Below are 17382 nucleotides of genomic sequence, written 5' to 3' on the forward strand. Positions count from 1 at the left end.
ATGTGCTCAAACAACATCTCACTATTAATTTAATAAAAATATTTAATTTTAACATATCTAGTTGCATTGGCCATATATGCATCTGCTTATAATGCCTTAAAATTGAAGTCCTACTCGTACTACAAGCCATACTCATATCTTGGTTAGTATTCCAACCAATATGCATAAATTATCAAGACCAAATAAATCTAAATTTAATAGTTTATTATAGCAAATCTTTCTTTTATAAAATAGCATTTATAATTAACAAAGAGTAAACTTACTCTCTCTCTTGAGCCCATTAAACCCAAGCATTGGAACTTATCTCTGATACCATTTTGTAACCCATCTAGTAATTGCTATATCTTTTGAGGGTAGGAAGCATATAGATCCAACCTCCTTGGTCACCTTAGGGAAGTGGAGTTTTAAAAATTCATCTTCCATCAATCACCTTAAAACATGTTTTCAATATCACCACCATCTTCTTCTTGTTGAGAGTTTTCCAATTATATAAATTTAATCCAAACCTGAGCTTTAGACACATAGTTATGACCCTCTAAAGATATACCCTTCAGTGCCATGTTGGAATCTGTACCATCCACATGTCACCACCGCACTAGGCTTGGACCTCATCACCCTATCCAACCCATATTTGTATTTAGGATTTTTCATTAATCCACTTCGTAATAATTCCCATATCTTTAGTCTTTCATATTTCGACACTTTTGGATCCATCTAGAGTCTCAAAATTCTAGATACATTTAGATCCATGCCTAACACTCGATCTATAGGTCAACATCCAGATTGAGGAAAAAATTAAAATATCAATTAAATAAAAGCTTGATTTTTGGATAGATGGATTCCTAGATAATTGATTCATCCACTAGACCACACCATCTCCACGGTGGTTACCAACTTGCCTCCACCTCAACATCATTGCACCTTTGATTTCATGCCAACCCCCTGCCACATCAACATGGGTCAAAATATTACTTTAACTAGAAATCTGGAACATCTAAATCTAGGAAACACATAAAAATACCATTTTCCCAAAGTTTCAAATCTCAGACTCCTAATCTCCACAACACCTTCACCATGTAGGTGCCACATCAACCATAATTTTATCTTCTTGACAAATTTGTGCCATGTTAACGCACCATGTTGGCATGCCACATCATCATTCCATGTCGTCATCAGTTGTCCACACCACCACAATAACAAACACATCAAGCATGACATGTTAGTAGCCATGTCATGCCCCTGGCTCATATCATGACCTGGGGTCCTTCCACCTAAATTCCATGTAACCTTCACATGGTCCATCCAACTAACATTTGAATCTATATTTTTTTTTTGTATTTTCCACTTATTAGAGATTTTGAATACCTAAACTTTAATTAGTTGACAAATTCTGGATGCCTAGACTTCAACACTTGACAGATCTCAATGCCTAGTCTTTGACACTTAACAAATTCCAAACCTTTACATTAACAAAGATTTTAAATGCGCATAAATTTTGATATCCAAATATATGGGGCATCCACCTATCTTTGGACCTTTCACACTTAATCCCATTTCAACTAAGCAAATGGTCACAATTGCTAGGTGACCTATGTGGCCAGGGGTTGGGAGCTAAACCTCCAATTCTCAAAATTCCAAAATTTGATTGCTAAATTTTGATAGTTATAGGCTTTCCATAAGAATTTTCGAGTCTACCTTTAAGGATTGAATTTGACTTCAAAAAGGAAAAAAAATTCCTATAAGACTTATGAAGATAAAAAGTCTTCACCAATCTATAAAAGCTTTTGATCCAATTCCCAAACCAAGATTTCTCAAACAAAGTTAAAGGAAGGCCCAAAGGCAAAATCCCCGCAATTCACCATCCAGAGTAAACTCTCTTATTTTTCTTCGATTCTAACCTTTCAAGGCTTCCAATCCAAAGTAGAATTGGATCAAATTTCTATCATTGTACAAGTTCTTATAGGAAGTTTCTAACACCCTTCCTTGAATTCTCTATGAAGACTCCTTCCTCTCATTCTTCACTGGAAAACCCACACTTATTTTTCCTATTTGGAGCAAACTCAACTCCTAAGGTTGTAAAATCACCAAGAATATTTCATAACCAAATCAACTATCATGCTTGTCCCAGAGGATGAGGGATTAATTGTTGAAAAATGCAGCAAGAAATTCTCAATTCGATTTTGCCTTGATTAAATTGAGAAAATTCGAATTTCCACATCAGTAGACAACTTGGATGATGTTAACTTGTGTGACATGGCTTATGTTACCCAGTTTAATTTGTAAATTCAAGTTGGAGCAGTTAGTTTAGTTCTGCATGTGTGATTGCTAATTTGTAGCAAACAAGGCCATTTATCTTAGGTTGTTTTCAATTAAACTAGTTCCAACTTTTGGAGGAACTAGTGGAAGGTCAATTAAGCAGTGGGACTTTAGTCAAACTCTGTGATCATCTAGTTAATTGATCAATCAACCCAAAATATCTAGTGCATGCAGAGAATTCGAGTTACCCACTTGAGGTGGATATTCCAAGGCAATGTAACATCATTTGTAGACTAGTCTTGAGTGTACAGGTGTTGCATGCAGTAAGATGATCAACCTACGGAATTGAAAAATTTAATTTGAGGAATTTCCTAAATAATAGGGGCCTAATTCCTCAAGGAACAACGCAAGGAAATAGGAGCTCAAGCAAAGGCAAAATTTGACCAAGTCTAGGTTAGAGGCCTTTAGTGAGCAAAGAGATATGTTATGCACTTGCAGGGTGTGCTTAGTTGAACAAAAGCAATTGTAATACTTCTCTATTCATTTGATTAATGCAAACAAACATTGGGGTTTTTAGCATATTATCTTCCCCAAATAAAAATACTCATTGCATGTGTGTTATTTCTTCTTGCATATCTGAGATTTTTGTTCTAAATTGTGAATTAAAGTCCTTTGAGCAGTAGAGTAGATTTGTGTCTTGTGGTTTTGATTAAAAATTCGTAAGAAGTTGCAAATCTGCAACCTAATTTCTACAAATATCCCTTGTTAACCCAGCCATGAAATCATTATGATCAAAGACTCATTACAACCACACACAAGGGTTAGACAAGCCTCTAACAACTTCTATGATAACTATTCTCAAACATCCATTACATTACAAGAGTAGGCTTCAAATATACACTGCATGAACATATACAATTTCAATAGGCAAACACATAAATATACACAACCATGAATAATATTCATGGAATTTGAACAAATATATTGATATTTCATTCAAGATAGATAAATGCACTTATCTAAATTGATTTTTAAGCATTGCTTGAAATTCAAGAAGGAAGAGCTACTGTCCACCCAACCATAGGCTCAACTACACTATGAACTTTTATAGCTAGCCACCCCCAAGCAAAAAATTGATGCCACAAGAGGTAGCCTCACTCAGTTATCAAAGGCCAAGTTCAAGATAAAGATTATGAAGGAAACTCTCTTTCATATGTAGAAATCAGACTATCGTCTCCCAAGATACTAAGCTAGGGCCAAAACCTAATCACAAAATTTCCATACTTAGCTTACACATCATGAGGAAACCCTTCTTTGCCCAACAAATCCCCAACACTCGCCTTTCCCATTACTTCATGGGAGTACTCAAACAATAAACTCAAAAAACACATGACCCTTCTTCCTAGCTTAGGTTGAAGACTTCAACTCCTATTTCTCAATAGAAAATAGGGGGAAATCATAGTCCCATATAGGTTATTGGTTCTTAGAAGTTTTTCATTCATACCTTCTACTATGGTTTTCTTAGTCTTAGATCCACTTGTGTATTTTTGTCTTGCTCCACACACGCACAAACTTCTCTTAATATATTCCTTTTCTTTTGACTACAACCAACCTCTTTGCATGAGAATTCAGGGTTCAATTTATGGGCTACGTGGTTAATTCAAAAGTCTCTAGATGGGCATGTTTCCCATACCTCTAGAGAAGTTACATACTACTCCTATCTCTTCCCATAATTATAGTTAGTTGGTAGTTCAACTAGAAATATGACTTCTGGAGAATAAGGGAAAACTAACATTAAATTATGGGAAAGTTATTTCTAATCACAATGGGTTTCACAATCCCCCTCATAACTTCCTCTCATGGCGTCAAGTTTTCTGTAGGCTTCCCTCTTCTTCAACTTTTGGCAATATATATTAAATTAAAATGCATTGCATCAAATAAAAGTCCATGCTAACATTTCCCAACATTATGAGTAAAAATAACAATAATTACAAAATTGAGGAGGGCACAGGGGGTGAGGGGAGGTTAAAATGGGGTGTTACAGTATTGAATATCGACCTTGATGTATGACATATGACAAGACAACCACGAGCATAAATATGAAGAATGTGTATGGTATGAATGGGAAGATGTAATATTGGATAAAATGGTTTGGAGATATGAACATGCTACACCTCCCTAGGTCTTTGGTAGTACAACTTGAAGGTTGATGACATTTATCTAAAGGATAATTATAACCCACCATGGTATTTCTAAGCAAAATCTAAGAATTTAAAGTGTTATGATACATTATTATATTACATCTGTTCATCATTTTTATGCTCAATATAGGAAACACTAACACCACATACAAGCATGAGCTAGTACACCAAGAAACCATAGTATGCCATTAAAGAAAATATCTAAAACAAGAGGTGCTATCATCATGTGTACCATCTATTTGTATGACTATCGATATGAATGTGTGTAATATCTTTAGTGATAAGTCGATATACCATCATGAGTTTGTTGGGCAAGTTCACTATGTGAAATGAATCTAGCATGAAGCAAAAGAGTACTAAGGATGTCATCAATCTATGCTTTAAATGACAAAGTAGGAGTGTTCATCACATTTGAACGACAAAGTAGGAGTGCTCACATCACATGTGAACTGGAATAATCATGTTATTGGAAGAGTGGCATGGTTTCTAGTTGCTCATATGTAATCACAATCTCCTCAGGTCATATATGGGGGAAATAAAGATCTCTTACTTTCAAAGTATTTTCTCTATCGTCCAATTTCCCTTCAACAAAGAAAGGGATAATAAAAAGAGAAATACCCACACTGTGTATGTGACTTACCCACCCAACAAATCGATGCATTTTGTATGCTCAATACGTTGATCACAAAGAAATAGAATGAATTAATGTTATCAAACTTCCTATGTGAACTTTAATCTCTTACACACAAAAGAATCCATCTAGCTCATGGAAACATTGGGACATTAAAACATACCTGCTTGAGGAGTTCATTTGCAAAATAATTGGAAGTTTGTGTAACTTGTCTCATTGGTCTTTTCAAGGTTCATTGGCCTTTTCAAGGGAACATCCACAAAACATGCAATTTGTCTAGAGGGACGAATCGATAATATTTAAGTCATTTATACTTCTTTGGCATTATGTTTCAATATTGTATTCTATTGGGAAATTAGTGAGTTTATTTTTCAAAGTTATTTAGAGATGCTTTATGATAAATCTTAATATGGGAGAGATGTTGTCGTGAAACATTATATCAAAAAATAATAATAATAAAACATAATATCGGCTCAATTAAAAATAAATAAATTTAAAAGCAATAAAAACAAGTGTTACGTAGTAGCTAGTACATGCCGCTTAATTTAAGTATAGCTAATTGGAGTCTGAACTGAGTTGATCAATTAAAACATTCATAAAAGATAGAAATAAAAGTGAAAACGTTGGGCTAAAATGGTGTTCTTAGGTGAGCACCCTAACTCATTGGTTGTAATGAAGATTTATAATCTTATTTATTTCATTGTGTTTCTTTCAAATTGATATGGAGAAACTTAGTTTCAAGTGAATGAGATGTCAATTCCAAGAAACTTGTTTTGCACAACCATTTGTCTCCTACAAAGTTCATGGGCATTGTACATGATTGATATAGAGTTGAATGCAATTGTGTTTGTGGCAGTGAAAGCAAGAGAATATGGAACAAAACTTTTATTGTTATCTCTCAAATTATGTCTTGTTTTATTTTGTGGAGTAAAATGGAGTTGGGATGATCTATAATTTGTAATTTAGTATTAAATTATTTTTTAAATTAAATTGTAAAGACAAATTCATTAATATTTATGAATAATAAGCAATAACAGTTGTTTTACTATTAATTTAACAACTAAATTATAACTAGCACAATTATATAAATTAAATCACTAGTAACTATAGATAGATATCAAAACACTTAGTTTCCAAAACATTTCATATCGTATAAAAAAAAAGGAGGTTAATGTGTGGATTGGTCTCAAGTACTATGCACAAAGTTAATGTGTGGATTTTTTTAAAGCTCTTTAATCCACTACAACTGAATTTGCCTATGTTACTATGCAAAAAAATAATGTGTGAATTTTGTTAAAGCTCTTTAAGCTACTACAACTAAATTCCTCGTTTTATTAGAAGTGAATGTGTCAAATTCACCCAATTTAATACTAAATCACAAACCATATACCAACCTATAATATTTGGAAGATATTTGAAAACAACTTTAAAAAACCAATTGAAACATATAAGAAATTGAAAACTAACATCTCAATAAATGTGGAATATGGAACTTCAAAGTGGAATCCTAGTAATACCCCTAGGGCTACGCACACACTAGTAGAATTACTTTGAATCCCATACCCCAAACTCTGCACCTAAGAAATTGAATCCCCTAAAATGAAATGAGGAGCTCCAGTGCATTGCATTGGATTTGCCTCGAGCCAATGTCCACCTTAGAGTTTTAAATCCTTTGACCTGCTCGAACAAATACACCCAGACATTAATTACAAACACACGAATGAAGAAAAATCAAGAAGATCAATTTCTTGAATTCTTGAATTCTTGATATACCATGGAGGCAGGAATTATAAAAACTATGCCTAAATAAAACAGATTCAACAAAGTTAGGAAAGAAATGCTCAAGAGATCCTAAAAAATAATAACTATATATCAATAAAATTTTCATAATAAAATCAGGAAAGAAATGTGCACAAGATTCTAAAAATTAATTGTTTTTTACTAATTTAATTATATTTATTGAAATGGAAGTTTTATTATATAGGTGTTGCTTTTAGAAAAGAAAAATAGAAAGGTGAAGGGAAAAAAATAAAAGTCAAAGTAAACAAAAACAAAAACAAAACAAAACAAAACAAAACAAAACAAAAAAAACCAAAACAAAACAACTATGATAAATGGAATTGGAATTAAAAAAAATAGAAAAACACACACACAAAAAAATATATTAAAAAGTAATAAAACTGAAAGTAAAAAAATATATCTATATATTGGAAAATGTTTTTTAATTATTTTTTTTCCTCTTTAAGATTTGTCATCTTAAATTGAAAATATGAAGAAAAATATAATTCATGAAAATGGAAATTAAAAAATTAAAAAAAGAAGAAGAAGTTAAAAATAATAATAATAATAATTAGTAACTAATAAAAAAATAGAAGTTAATAAACAACACCCATAATAAGACCTTAACCAATGACCTTTCAAAATAATAACAATAAATAACAAAAATTGAATTCTTATTATTAAACTATGGATAAGTGGCATAAATTTTTGGTCAAAAACAAATTAATACCGAGGCAAAACTGAATATATAATACCATGGGTGTAGAGGTATAATAAAATTCACCTCAATTAAAAAAAACAATAAAAATAAAAAACAATCCACACAAAAGAGAGCAATAAAAAAGATTGAAGTCTTATGATTATTAAGAAAAAGGTTGAATTTATTCACTTTTTAATTAAATAAATAAAAGGTTAAAAACCATTGAATTCTTATTATTAAGAAAATTCATTTTTAAGAATTTATTTATCTTTTATTGAATTAAAAGAAGGTTTAAAAATCTCTTTTACTCATATGAACATTTTATTTTTTATTTTTATTTTTTTGGGGTAAATTTTATTATCCTGAAAACCTGGGAATTACAGAGTAGTTTTCAAAATTCAGGTTAGTCTCTCATAGGGGATACCAGACTAGATCCAAAATTATACTCTTCTTAAGACGTGAGAGCCAACTAAAACTTGAAAGATACAAAATTAATCAAGGCATATCTAAAACTTGGGCCTGACTGGCCTTGTACAGAAGAAGCTACAACTATGTGATAACCCACCATAACCATATTACAATCATGTTGAGGGGTCAAAATATGATCTTGTAACCAGGATGAGAGCTACCAGGTTTGATGAAGTCTCTCTTGTCACTAGGGGGATGCTAAGGTGATGCCCAGTCCTCTCCATCCTTTTGTGTGTAATTAGATGATTGTGCAAGTGCTCGAGGGATTGAAAGATGTCTAAATGGGATTCCTGACAATCCAAGATAGTTTGCCCCATCACAAATTTCATCTACCAGTAAAGGTTAATTGTTTTCATATATTGGTTATACCTCCATCTCGTTATATCAACATTCTATTTTTTTTTAAAGAAGCATACATTTTTATATTAAGTTAACTGGTTTGTAGACCAACACCTTTACATTCAGAGCAAGGCCTTCGTCTTCAGTGTTCCAGAATTCCACAAAAAGAAATCTATTCCTACCTCGTGAGATACTAACTAGGATTCTCGTAACACTTATTTTATAGTCTCCAGAAGACTCCTCGATACACTGTAAAATTTCAAAACATATAGAAGACACTTAAAAACTAACCACTGCCATCTTTTCTAGCTTCATAGATTCCAACTTGTTATGGCTGAACATTTTCCACTTGTTGAGGAGGGGCCTCATCCATGAGTTGCTCCATGAGTTCCTCATGCTCCTGCCTTACTCACTCCCCATGGGTCGAACCATCCGTTACCCCGAACACTTCCTTCATAATCCCCTCAGGTCGGTGTCTCCATAGTCAATTCTATATTATTGAGTTTAAGAGAGAGCCTCTCCACTTTCACCTGCAGAAGATCAACGTTAGCCTGCAACATTTCCAAATGCTAGTTAACTAGAGCGAAGTGGGACCTCAATTCTATGGCTACCTTTTCTCCCTGGTTAGCAATAAGACAATACAAGTAAGACATACTTGAGGCAAACTATGCATTCACGTTCCTGTCTTGTCGGGCACTCCATTTTGCAGAGAACTCCAATACTGGTGCGGTTCAACGAGATAGCCATTACCAACAATCTGCATTTATATCCACTTACTCTTACTCCTCTCCTAATGATTTCTTGCCCACATTCAATTCCATAGTCCTTCTCTTTAGGACTCCTGACAAGATTTTCCATAACAATTTCTTCCCTTATGTTATCAAACTCAAGCAAATTTAACACTCTCAAAGTTTGAAGAATGCAAGTGTGCTCTTCTGTATCACTAGGTATTAATGCATTGGAGGAGGTTCACCACCTTTCCAAAGGCATGGTGGATCTCACCTTGAGAGTCCATCTGGTGATTGCATTGACGTTGTTCATCTTAGATGAGGGCCGCCAAACATGAACCTTCAAGGATTTGTGATTACAATGGTCATTAAATGACTTGACAAACCTTACTTCAAAGTGAATCAATCTCCATATACAAATATGTCACGATGTGAAATTCCAAAAAAAATCATTTTTCTAATCATGGTATAATATGGTTGGGACTCCTTGATCTTGAATAAACAATCTTTGTTCTAAAACTGCTCCTTGGTTGGTTAACGAATCCACTACTTGATTGTTCTACCTTTTAATGTGGAAAAATTCTACATTTTCAAACTTTTGAAGTTGCAATTGTATTCTAAGAAGCATCGAAGGAAGATCCTTTTCTGGCATCTCTTTGACTTTGAAAATTTTCTGTATGACAATCATGGAATCCCCATATACTACCAAACAATGGATCCGTCTTGTAATTGCTACCTCTAGGCCTTGCCATAGTGTTAGAGTTTTTGCTTGATCATTGGTTGCTCTGCCCTAGGCAAAATGTGTCTCTATTTCATTGTCGAGGCGAAAAATGACCCCTCCCACTCTTGCCTCCCCCATATATGAACAATGTATTAACTAAAAAGAGAATATAAAATTTTAAAAATAAAATACTATGATATTAGAATTTATTTATCATATAATTATAATTTTAGAAAAATAAAATAACACTAATATTAATTATTCACATTGTAACAATATGCAATTTAATATAAACTAGTTTAGATTTATTTTAACCTAGTATTTATTAAACATGTAGAGAGATTAATTTTTTTAAGTGTTTTTTTTTTAATTCAAAAATTTTACAATTCAAAAATTTTGCTCTTCTTTACCCTTGATAAATTTGAAATTAAAATAAATTTAAACTAATATTATTTTCACTATCAATTTTCAAAACTTAAATTAATTTTTTTTTATATCCACTTGATAAAAAAATACCTTTGTCTTCTTTAGATAAATTAATAATAATAATAATAAAACATCTCTATCTTCTTTACAACAAAAAAAAAAAAAAAAAACTCATTTTTTATGATTTAGAAAGAAAGAAAGGAATAAATTATTTTAACGCCCACAAGGTTAAAGATAGCCTATGAGACAAATAATATTTGTGCCCTTCTTGAGGGCCTAGAGTATGTCCTAAAACTATTTGTGCTTGGCTAAGCACTTATGAAATGAAATGATATTTTAACGTCCACGAGACTAAAAATAGTCTATGGGACCATTAGTTCTCTGCTTTTCACCTTTTGCAATTCAATCATTTTCTTATTCAAATTGATGATGAGCTGGCCCAACCTTCCAACAATCCCCTCGTTAAAAAGACAATGCCAAGAAACTAATGCTAACATATTCCCATAACTTTCTCTGATGTCTTTGAATGCATCACATTCCAAAATGAAATGTTTTTTCTGATTCCGCTGCCCTAGACGCGTAAAATGTATACACCCGTCCTTCCCAAGCCTCTTTAGGCCTTTTCCACCATCCTGTTTCACACCGAAGTTGATGCGAGTTGGTTCTTAATTGAGCAATAAGAACCTTTGCCCTCCATGGAATGCTAGCTCCAATGAACTCTTTTTGTTGTACATCACACGTAGGGTTGAATTCTTCAATGAAGTACTTCTTCTTTCTACTTAACTCTTTTCCCCATACCTGTTTACAAAAATTCTCCATAACAAAATTCTTTATCTCCTTGCTATTTGCACGATAACCATTGAGGTATATATTCCATTTATGCATCCATGTGTAGTTTTGTTTCATCCATGTTTTCTTTCTTTCACTCATGCCTTCATTGAAGATAACATTAGACCATCTACGTACTCCCACTTGCTTAATTCTTTTTAGATATCTTATGAGCCACACCATAGCAATTGCTTCGATGGGAGTTGCTTCTATTTCACTCAATATTATCTTATAAGGTACCGAACTTTTTATTTTGAGTTTGCTCATGATCAAATGTTTTTGGATTTTCTCAATTTGTTTCCATTTTGAGACGGGGGTGTTGCTAGCCCACAATTCACACCCATCTAACATCATTGGACAAATTAGGAGTCCAAACAGCACTTTAATCATTTTCCAATCCCATAACTCTGCCTCTCTACATCTGTTTTGAAGAGCATATAATGCTTTCCACCCTCATAAAATTCTCTTCTTTCTGCAGTCCTCCCAATTAGGTTTGTTGTTGAAATCAGTCCTGAGGTACTCGTACACATTTACTTCTTCAAGAATGTTGCCTCCAAAGAAGAACGTACACTGGCTTTACTTTATTTTATTAGAGAAAATCATTATTTTGGTCTTGTTAATATTGACTTGCATCCCCAATGCTTTACAAAAAAACCCTAGGGCGTATAGGTGCATTTGCAATCCATGGGTCGATTTAGAAATCAATACAAGATCATCAACATATAAAATAAGCTTTATCACAAACTCCCCCAACTGAACACCATCTCTACCTTGCAAATTTAACCACTCTTCCAGTTTATCAATATATAAACCAAAAAGAGTAGGGGATAGAGAGAAACCTTTCTTGACTCCAATGTCACTTCTAAATATTTCTGAAATACCCGCTGAGGTTTTAATTTTGACTTTCACCTCTTCATAAAGTCTATGCCTATGGACAATGACTCTATTATGCACAGGAATTTCAAGTTCTTCCATTCTACGCCACAACTTATCTCTAGGGATTGTGTCAAATGTCTTTTTGAAGTCAACAAAGCAACATACTACTTCTTATTTTTCCTCCCAAACCTTTTCAACAATGTGTCTCAACGTGACACTATGATCCACTGTAGAATGCTTCGGCCTAAAACCTGCTTGTCTTCTTGCCCTCTTTTATTTTACTTCTGCCCACTTACTGATTCTATTTTCTACCATGTTGACAAAAATATTTGCAAACAAAGGATTGATCATAATGGCTTTATAGTGGGAAGGATTATTAATGTCTCCACTTTTAAAAAGGGGTATTGCTAGGTTAGTTGTTTGGCCTCTTGGGAATCCTTGCTGAATGATGTTGTTGAATATTTCCATGATGTGCGGTGTAAGAGTGTTCATTCCCCATTTTAGATACTCTGCTTGAAGTTCAACCAAGTCATTTGCCTTTCTTGTTTTCAACTTCTTAATTCCAATCTCCACCTCCAGTAACATGAAGAGCTTTGTAGTTGTGTTGATCCAGAGGGGAGGCTCCACCTCTGATTCTTTCTCATAGAGTTGTCTTTCATATTCAAACCATTGATTAGCTGTAATATTATTTTCAATTTGCTTCTTCCTTGGTTGAAGTTCCTGCCAGAAAAGATTTGGGTTATTCTTACTTAGATATATTAACTCTTCTCGCCTTGTTTGCATGAACTCATATTTTTTCCTTTTTAGAATCTTTTTATATAAATTTGCATTCATCTTCTCCTAGCCTACCTTTTTCAAGGTTCTCCTTGCCATTTTGCATTCCTCATCAAACCAAACATTCACAGGAAAACAATTTGATTATGATTTCCTATTTTTTGCTCTTTTGCACTTCTCAAGTGCACTTTGAATTATATTTTTTAACTCATGACTATTGAAGCTTTTGAAACTAGCATTCTCCTTCGGAATTAATCTCTCTAACATTGTCTTGAAGATAGTACAATTTTCTTGTGTTAGAAGAAGTTTGCCTCTTGATAGTGATTGTCGAGAGCATTGGGTTTTCCTCCTATGATGCATTTCTCCTAACCATGATAACTTTATATAAATTGGGTTATGGTCTGATTTTAAGTCCCAAATATGTTCTCCAATCTTAACTTCATCTATCTTTTCTATCAAGCTTTGTGAAGACATCACATAGTTAACGACATTTGCCCCATTATATATGTCGCAAGTGAAGTTCCCAGACCTTTTCCATCTGTTTAAACCATTGCAAATAATTAAGTTGAAAGCACCACGCAGTGTAAACAACTACTCTCCAAAATGATTGCTAACTTTGTCATCTTATGAACACCTCACCCATTGGGGATTCTCCTCTTCAGTGAGCCAAATAGGATTGTGATCCTCTTTGCAACAAAGAATACTAGCTTGATGATTTGTTGTTCTAGCATTGAAATCTCCCACTAAAAGAACTTCTTCATGCTGAGAGTACGCAAAAATATCTTGATTTAAAGCTGCATATGGATCCTTGTTGTCTAACCCCTTATTTTTGTAAGTTCTTGAGACTTGAAGGGCAAAATAGCATGCTTCAATTCTTATGTGATTCTCATCTTCTGATATTTTGAACCATAAATATTGTTTATTTGCATCTTCTTTAATTAAGTGAATGTGATGGCCTTCTTTTTCTTTCAATAAATTGGTATTCCCCATGCCCTTTGCCATTTTCTGTTACCTTGTTCCAAATTGCTAAGTTCAAATAACCATCAAACACAAAAGTTTTGCAACCACCATGTTCATGAGTTTCTGTGAGACAAATTATGTCTCTACCTTCCGCAATAGGCCCTAACCCAGGTCCCCTCCTCCAAGGATAACCTCTACAATTCCAACAAACTAAACTTTGGTAGATCTGGGTAGGATTTCACTCCTACGAGTTTGGCACATAAGACTCAAATTTGAGACTTCACCCATTTTCATCCATGTTGATCTTGTTGTTTTCCTCCCTATTATCGAATTCTTAGTTTTTTCTTTACTACCACCTTGCTACCCTGTTTTTGCCCGGAGGCCCAAACACCGCAATAACTGCTTTACCATCGTACAACCATGCCCTTTTCCCTTCATTTCTTGCTGCTCTAACTTTCTCCACTTCTTCCCTTCTCTCCTCTTGTTGTTTGCTGATTAAATATTCATCTAGGAAGAAGTGTGAGCCTTTCAAGAGTTTATTTTTGCCCAAGAGCTAGTGCTTGTCTTGCATGCTTGCCATGATGACTTTTATGGATCAAGGCCTCTCTTCACATATCTTCCCCACCCTCATTGCTTGGCAAATTTTCCCTTTCCAATGTAGTTTCTCTTTCAGAAAGTATCTTGTTAAATTGAAAGTACTTTCATTCTTTCCATAATCTCTTATTCCCCTGATAATAAAGTTTGTTTCTCTGTCCTTTATTTCTTTGTGCTCTACGAGCACTTGCATCTTCTTCTTCCTCTGTCTTTATGTAACCATAGCGTTTCCACCTCTAGATTTGATTTCTTTTAGACCATCTTTCCTATTGTTCTTTTTTGCCTTCTCTTTCAAAGGGTTTGTTTGCATCCGAAGGAGTGAAAAATTCTCCCTTTACTAACCAATATCCAATAATTCTTGGCGGTGTGGTTTTCCTTGAATAACAGTGATAAGTCAACCTACAATAAAAACTTTTGTTATGGAAAAGTTCCACAAGTGTACTTGGGATAAGGAGTTAGGAAGAAAGAAAAATTACTATATTGCGTTTAATCCCACTCATAGTCATCTTTTAGAGAACCAAAATTCTTATTGCTCAGTTAAGGACTAATTCTCATCAACTTCGTTGTGAAACAGGGCGCTGGAAAAGGCCAAAGGAAGTGTGGGAGGAAATATTATGCATTTTTTGTTTCTTCCGGAAAAGTGGAAACAGAAAAACATTTCATTTTAGAATGCTCGCCTTCAAAGACAACAGAGAAAGTTATGCATATATGCTGGCCGCTGGCTCTTGGGATAATCTATTTAGTGAGGGGTTTGTCGAGAAGCTAGGAGCATTTATTTTGAAGCTTCACAGAAAAATGGCCGAATACATCAAGCAGATGAATAAGCAATCTGTCCCATAAACTATCTTTAGCCTCCGTAAAATAATTTCTTTATTTCTTTCTTAACGAGTAGCGGCCAATAATAATTGTTGCGATGCTGATTAAGATTTTCCATTGTGAAAAACAAAAAACTTCCATGGTGAGAAACAAAAAACTAATTTTCTCTTTTTATTTTTGTTTTAAATTAATTTCAAGTAAAGAAAAATGCTTCACTGTCCTGTTAAGAGTACACCTAGCCATAATCTCCTGAGTCTAAGACACGACACCCGCGGTATAGCCAAAAGAAGGCGAAGGTTCAAATTTGAAATTTGCGGGGCACAACTGCCGATGACGATTGGATGTTCAACGTCGATGCGTGGTCGTGTCTTATCTAATTTCCATAATCTAAACTGTTTTTGTGTGTGAATCTCATTCTAAGTTCTATCCGGAAGGAATGCACTTAGTAAATATATTTACCAACAATCGTAGTGATTTCATTCCAGGTGCTTGAAATGGTAATAGCAATGGAAGCTACTCTGACTCCTTCGAGTTGTCCCGTAGTACATGCTGTCACAGGGCGGAGGAAGCTTAGAAGGTTTCCGTGCACCCTTGCTTTGCACTTGAAACCTCAATTTCAATCTCACGGTACTTCATCGCTATGGCAAATTATAGGACTAATTAATAACTATGTCTGATATTCCCAGCATCAGAGAATCACTTTCTTTTGCAGAGATATGAGATAGAGGAGAGTTATGTTAACCGAGGTTAGTTGAAAACATTGTCGTGTTTCAGATTCTTCTGAATGGAGGTCAATCAGGAGGCTGTTGAAGAGCTACAGGGAATCAATTGCAAGGGCCTCACCGGAGGATTCATTGAAACAAGGGCATTGGGTGAAGTTAATATGTGGAGCTAGCTTTGAGGTAACATTCTGCCAATTCTCTCTCTCTGTTTGCATAAAATACGAATGGCTGCGAGCAAGCCAGCCTTATGACAAAATATGGAGTTAATCCATGAATTGTGACTTGCAGGACGTGGCAGATGTCCGAAATCTTTCTCTCGTTTATACTCTAGCTGGTGGTAATGCAAATATTACCCCCTTTGAATGAAAGCAATATTTTCCCTTTTTAATTAATGGCCGTCCTCAGCTAGCTGGCGGTGATGCAATTTTTACATCCTCTGAATGAAACCCATATTTTCCTTTTTTTTAATTAATCGATTCCTCAGCAACGAGGCCTTTCTTCAGGGGTGAATGACATGACTCTCAAAGGGATGAGGCTCGCTGTAAGTTCCAGTTCATTTTGGAAAAATACCCTCGATTTCAAGGAGTGAGCTCAATTAGTTGTCGTCAAACTTGTTAGGCATTTGGCTAATTCGATTTTCGACCGGTTTAAATCACCTGGTTGAGCTGCACTAGTCTACGCTTATAGATTTATTAGCAATGCCATTTAGGAAAGTGCAGAAAGGGGAAGCATCCGTTGAGTTTCCCATTAAGTTTTCCCTTAAAAATAATAATTACTCTTCAGATGTAGATGTCTGAAACTTTTCATTTGTTTCAACTCCAACTGGTAGTAAATTAGTAATGCAATTTTTACACCTTTTGAATGAAACATGTATTTTCTGTTTTTAATTAACAATTGTCCTCAGCAATGGGGCCTTGGTCCAGTGGTGAACAACCCAATGCTCAAAGGGATGAGGCTCTCCCAGACTCCAGTTCATTTTGGCAAAATCCCTGCCCCTCACGCCTGATACCTAAGCCGCAGGAAGTCTGCAATATGCAGTGCAGCCCTCAACTTTGAGACACATTTCCGAAGCACTCAAAAAAAAATTCTGGCCAACCACACTGAAAGAGGGCAGCCATCCCTACCTAGGTCTGTATGATTACCCAAATAGGCTGTAGGCTTGTTGTTCACCCCAAGTTGAATTTCAGTCAGCATGGTGGCAGAATTAATCCGCAGAGTTTGCCAGTTGGTTGGACCTCTGAACAGTTCAATTAGATAAGAAAAGATAATTTATTGATGTCCAACAAATGACCAAAAAAAGTACAATGGGACTACATTTCTAGAAGTGAAAAACATCACGCGGTAAACTTCATACTGGATGTCCAATTAACAATCTCATTTATTTAGCAAGTCACTGTGGCATTCAATTTTTTATACTCAACTGATTTAATGAGCCATCCGCAGTTTCACTGTTTCACAATCTGAATTAGTTCATAGTTCATACTTAGACATGCATGGCTAATCTTCGAGACAAGCATATGACTACTGGCAAGATCTAATGAAATAGAATGGCATTGACCAAGA

The 17382-nt window shown here is 34.6% G+C and overlaps 1 protein-coding gene across 6 annotated transcripts in view; it reads left to right on the forward strand.

Annotated features, from left to right (window-relative positions):
• Nucleotides 1-15439: 15439 nt before the first annotated feature.
• The window catches only part of LOC149249380 (uncharacterized), a 257420-nt gene continuing 255477 nt past the window's right edge, over nucleotides 15440-17382 (forward strand). For 2 of the 6 annotated variants that reach the window (XM_089456226.1, XM_089456231.1), the window contains exons 1-3: nucleotides 15487-15724; nucleotides 15872-15999; nucleotides 16108-16156. In XM_089456226.1, coding sequence (XP_089312352.1) covers nucleotides 15592-15724; nucleotides 15872-15999; nucleotides 16108-16156 — 310 coding nt within the window. In that variant the 5' untranslated portion in view covers nucleotides 15487-15591. Of the gene's footprint in view, nucleotides 15456-15482; nucleotides 15725-15871; nucleotides 16000-16107; nucleotides 16157-17382 lie in introns of those variants that run through there. The other 4 variants (XM_089456227.1, XM_089456229.1, XM_089456228.1 and 1 more) reach the window with 4 other exon arrangements.

The sequence above is a fragment of the Pinus tabuliformis genome, chromosome 7 (genome assembly GCF_031772625.1).
Source record: "Pinus tabuliformis cultivar Carrire ecotype Pingquan chromosome 7, CPIR1, whole genome shotgun sequence".
Taxonomy (NCBI): Eukaryota; Viridiplantae; Streptophyta; class Pinopsida; order Pinales; family Pinaceae; genus Pinus; species Pinus tabuliformis.